The following is a 5,439-nucleotide window of genomic DNA, read 5'->3' on the forward strand; positions in this document are numbered from 1 at the left end:
CCATTGGTCTACCAAGGTCAGTACTGTCTACTCTGGCCCCGGTCACACGGGCCGGATATCGCGCGGGGGAGGCGTGGCTGTTTGCCCTGGGGCAAAATAACACGCTGTTGCGCAACCAGACGTCCCGTGGAGGTCCCGTGGAGGTCCCGTGGAGGTTCCGTGGAGGTCCCGTGGGTAGGGGGGAGGTGCCGATCACAGGACAATCCTGCAGCACGGGAAAGAAGCGGCGTGGTGCGGCAAACGGGGTTTTTTTTCTGTACACCGAAGTATGCGCATGCTCAGTTGGGTGCTTGTGCGCATCCATGGAGACTTGGGGGGAAAAAACCTTTTTGCAAGGGGACATGGGCGGGTGCCGGATGCCACCGGAAACGCGATCAGACGCCCGCCCTTGCCCCGCGGTTACCGGAAACTAGTACCTTGGAGGTACTAGTTTTTTACCCCGCATCTTCGGCAGGAAGCCTCAGGTGAGCCATGGGAGCTCTACGCTTCCCAGATGTGGCGCTGAGATCGTGCCCGGAAAATCTGCCTATCTTCTGTCTCTCTACCGTGGCTAATGTTCCGTGTGACCGCAGCCTCTGACTGGCAGGGTCTCAGGCAGAGGTCTACTGTGTCACCATGCTCCCTCTGATTTCCCTTTCCTACTGAGCAGAGCAGTTCACCTCCTGAGCCGACTATGACTGCTATAATCTTTAAATGGGCAACGGGTAGTGCAAGACCCTGCGTGGCTCCGGATTGCCGCCGAGCGAGGTTTCCTGTGTTAATGAGCGGCCCCTTGCATGTGCAGCTTAGAGGGAACACTGCCACATCACCTACTATCTGGTTAGGGTTGCCAGATATGGGTTGGAAAATACCTGGAGGCTTTGGGGGTGGATCCGGGAGAGGGCGGGGTTTGGGGAAGGGAGGGGCCTCAGCCTGGTACAATTCCATGGAGCCCACCCTTCAAAGCAGCCGTTTTCTCCAGAGGAGCTGATCTCTGTCAGCCGGATATCAGTTGTCAAAGCGGGAGATCTCCAGGCCTCACCTGGAGGCTGTGGAACTCCAAAAACAACATCCCGTGACAAAAATAACGAAGAGTCAATAAAGATAAGTTGCAAAAACGTTTACTGTAGTAATTTCTGTAGAAAATGTTCTTCTATTACCTCTCACACGCTAACGAATACTGCGCAATGAACAATTCATTTCACAATATTTGATTTATCTGAGCACATAGCAATCCCGATTCTTATCAATTACTACTTATCAACTCTTGAAGAAAACATTCCATGTTGACTGTCTAATAGCAGAACCCAAGGTCTTAGCAATGTTTTCTTCAAGAGTTGATAAGTAGTAATTGATAAGAATTGGGATTGCTACACGCTCAGATAAAAAAATATTGTGAAACGAATTGTTCATTGTGCAGTATTCGTTAGCGTGTGAGAGGTAATAGAAGAAAATTTTCTACAGAAATTACTACAGCAAATGTTTTTGCGACTTATGTTTATTGACTCTTCATTATTTTTGCCACGGTTGTTGTTTTTGGAATTCCTCTTCCTCCCGTGATCTCTCATTTTTGGCTCTCACCTGGAGGCTGGCAGCCCTATATCTGATACTTTCACCTGGAGATATCAGGGATTGAGCCTGGGTTCTTCTTGCTCTGCCACTGAGCCATAGGCTCCAAACTATTATTGGTCAGTGAAACCACCTTGTTGCCAGTACGGTAAAAGGTGGGCCACTGCTGGAAGTTGAAACTCGAAGTGTGGGGTGACCCAGCTGAGTGAAGCAGAAACCAGGGTTTATTTAAGGTAATTTCATCCAGGCAAGACAAAATGATAGAACCATGAAAAGTTACATGCCACTGAGTGTGATCCCTAGTTTGGCCCTCTGCTGGTGACCGTGAGGGTTGGTGGAAGCTCGACAGAGGAGTTGGAGAGCAGAGGAGATTTCCCCGTACTGGCCACAATGTCCATTTCCAAGCGCACGCCTTCCGTCCCCCGCCAAAACTTCACTCCCGGATTTCTGCTTTCTCAACCCTCCACCCTCCCCTTCAGTTCAGGGGGCTGGGAATTAAACTGTGCCCACTGTTGCTTGGAAGCTGATCTCTACAAAAGCCTGGAGCCAAGCAGAAGTCGAGGGGACCGGAGCATCCTCGATAGGTTCAGAGCCAGCGCTGGGTAGCAGGGACAGAAGAGACGGGCAGTCAGGATCTCTCTGGGACGCAGGAGGGGTATGGGAGGAGTCCTCTCTCAGCATCCGGAGCAAGCGATGTTGGCACAGATCTCACAGACTTCAGAGTCTCTGGCAATGGCCTCTGGAACCAAGAGAGACAAAAGAAGACCTTACAAACAGTCACGTCACTCAATGCAGTGGGGCCCCCGGCTGCCTTTGGAGGCAGGCTGGGCTTCCTCGACACCGCTTGCAAAATCAGTGCCACAGACACTCTCCCAGGAGTAACCCCATTGAGCAACACAGGATTGACCTCTGACTCGACTTGATTAGGATCAGTCTCTACATGATCCAAACTGAAGGAATATCTTGACGTAAGCAAGCATCGGAATCACTAACCCACTGATTCCCAAGGGTTCTCAAAGTAAGAGACATTCAGAGGTGGTTTGCCATTGCCTGACTCTGCATTGTGACCTGGTATCTCTTGGCTGGTCTCCCAAATACTGACCAGGGTCACCCTGCTTAGCTTCCAAGATCCAATGAGGTCGGGCTTGCCTGAGCTATTCAGGTCGGGGAAGCTCATTGGCATAGTGTATTCTTATCCAGCTCATGAATTTTTGATGCTCACATAATTCACAGGCCATCGAATTTACACTGACGCTTGGCCTTTGCGAGACAACAATTATCTGTGATGGAGAAGCGACAGATCTCCCATTAGTCTCTTTGAAGAGCCAGTTTGGTGCAGTGGTTAAGTGCGCGGACTCTAATCTGGGAGAACCGGGTTTGATTCCCCACTTCTCCACTTGCACCTGGCTGGATGACCTTGGGCAAGCCGTAGTTCTGATAAGAGCTGTCCTTGAAAAAGAGCCGTTTCTGTCAAGAGCTCTCTCAGCCCCACCTACCTCACAGGGTATCTGTTGTGGGGAAGGGAAGGGAAAGGAGTTTGTAAGCCACTCTGAGATGTCTTTGGGTAGTGAAGGGCGGGGTATAAATCCAATCTCCTCCTCCTCCTCTTCCTGGGAAGAGGGCAGCCCCACCCAGCAAGGAAAGGGGGCACCTACCTAATCGTGCCATCAGTGGTCGTGCTTTAGGCCTGGTGCAGATCACCTGGAACTCCTCGGGCAGCTTTGGGTTGTCACACACGCTAACGGCGCTGCGTGACCTTTGGGCGGGGAGCGCACTCGAAAAATCCTTGAGCTTCTTCACTGACTCCAAGGGGAATGAATAGTCTCCCACCTGTCGAGGAAAACACATACAAAAGATTAACCCTCAGATTCTAGCTTTGATAGGGAGGCACAGGAGATGGCTTAGGTCACAAGAAGTGGTTCTTTGTGCTGGAGTGGGTGACTCAGCATGCTGGGGTGTTGTGGGGAGCCACATCGCTCTATAGGTGTCGTCTCCATGAATAGGAGAGAAAGCCAGTTTGGTGCGGTGGTTAAGTGCGCGGACTCTAATCTGGGAGAACCGGGTTTGAGTCCCCACTCCTCCACTTGCACCTGCTGATGTGACCTTGGGTCAGTCACAAGCTCTGGCACAGCTGTCCTTGGAAAACAGCAGTTTGTGTCAGAGTTCTCTCAGCCCCACCCACCTCACAGGGTGTCTGTTGTGGGGAGGGGAAGGGAAAGGAGTTTGTAAGCCGCTCTGAGACTCCAAGTGAAGGGCGGGGTATAAATCCAATCTCTTCTTCTTCTTCTTCCCACCAGGAAAGGATGTTAAGCTGTATACCTATACGTCACCTGCAAGTTCTTTCTTCTTCTTCTTCTTCTTCTTCTGATGCCTCTCTTTGTCTTAACTGGGACTGCCTTCTGATCTCTCCCTTTGTCCTCTCTCTTCCCTCACATGGCCTTCCATGGAAACCCATGTCTCTGCAGGTCTCTCCTGCAGGTACAACGCACTCATACTCCCACACACATGATGCGGGCCAAGCTGGCCATTTGTGATAGGGAAAGTACTCTCTAGATTAAGCTTCCCCCCCCCTCTTTTAACTGCAACCTGAACGTGAGCGAAATCTACTTGAATAAAAGTAAGGCTGCCATCACACGCTCCTTTAGATCTGACATAGGTGCGAATGCCTGGCGGATCTAAAGGGAGCGATCAGACAGCAACAGCTGGGAAGCGTCCCACAGTTGTGGGCAACCCGTGCTGCTCCGTCACGGAAGCGGAGTTAAAAGATACCAGGGAAAGTCTGGTGTTATCCAGATAAGGCAGGCCATGGGCGGACTTTCCCCTGTCTGACCAAGCAAGGAGGCTCTCGTGCCATTGGGATCGTGTGATCAGGCCATCTGGACTCAGTGCCACCCCCCCCTTGCAGTGTACGCATCATCGCATACTCCATAGGGGTCCCTCAGTGCGGAGGTGAAAATGTCGAGACAGTGTGTGACTGCAATAAAAAAGGCCAATGCTATGCTGGGGATTATTAGGAAGGGTATTGAAAACAGATCAGCCAATATCATAATGCCCCTCTATAAATCAATGGTGCAACCTCATTTGGAATACTGTGTGCAGTTCTGGTCACCACACCTTAAAAAGGATATTATAGCTTTGGGAAAAGTGCAGAAAAAGGCAACTCGAATGATAAAAGGGTTGGAACACTTTCCCTATGAGGAAAAGTTAAAGCGCTTAGGGCTCTTTAGTTTGGAGAAACGACGACTGAAGGGAGACATGATTGAGGTTTATAAGATTATGCATGGGATAGAGCAGGTAGAGAAAGAGGTACTTTTCCCCCTTTCTCACAATACAAGAACTCGTGGGCACTCCACTAAATTGCTGAGCTGTCGGGTTGGAACGGATAAAAGGAAGTCCTTCTTCACCCAAAGAGTGATTAACACATGGAATTCACTGCCACAGAAAGTGGTGGTGGCTACAAGCATGGACGGCTTCAAAAGGGAATTAGATAAGCATATGGAGCAGAGGTCCATCAGTGGCTATTAGCCACAAGGTATAGCTAGGGGCTCTGGGGCAAGGGATGCTCTGTCTTCTTGGGGCTTGGGGGGGGGGGTCAACAGTGGGAGGGCTTCTAATGTCCTGGCCCCACTGCTGGACCTCCTGATGGCACTGGTATTTCTGGCCACTGTGTGACACAGAGTGTTGGACTGGATGGGCCTTTGGCCTGATCCAACATTGGCGTCTCTTATGTTCTTATGTTCTTAAACCACTAGGCCATTCAGGTTTGACCCAGAGCATATCACTGATGAATATACAGTGGAGGTGAACAATAGGTTTGACTAGATTTGATAGACAGAGTGCCTGAAGAAGTATGGATGGAGGTTTATGACATTGTACAGGAGGCAGCAATCA

The 5,439-nt window shown here is 50.5% G+C and overlaps 1 protein-coding gene across 1 annotated transcript in view; it reads right to left on the reverse strand.

Moving 5' to 3' along the window:
• Positions 1 to 2,222: 2,222 nt before the first annotated feature.
• The window catches only part of LOC107115998 (guanylin-like), a 7,662-nt gene continuing 4,445 nt past the window's right edge, over positions 2,223 to 5,439 (reverse strand). The window contains exons 2-3 of the mRNA XM_015417833.1: positions 3,204 to 3,378; positions 2,223 to 2,287 (exon numbers count right to left, since the gene is read on the reverse strand). Coding sequence (XP_015273319.1) covers positions 2,223 to 2,287; positions 3,204 to 3,378 — 240 coding nt within the window. The remainder of the gene's footprint in view (positions 2,288 to 3,203; positions 3,379 to 5,439) is intronic.

This window comes from Gekko japonicus, unplaced genomic scaffold (assembly GCF_001447785.1).
Source record: "Gekko japonicus isolate JY-2015 unplaced genomic scaffold, Gekko_japonicus_V1.1 scaffold5741, whole genome shotgun sequence".
Lineage (NCBI taxonomy): Eukaryota > Metazoa > Chordata > Lepidosauria > Squamata > Gekkonidae > Gekko > Gekko japonicus.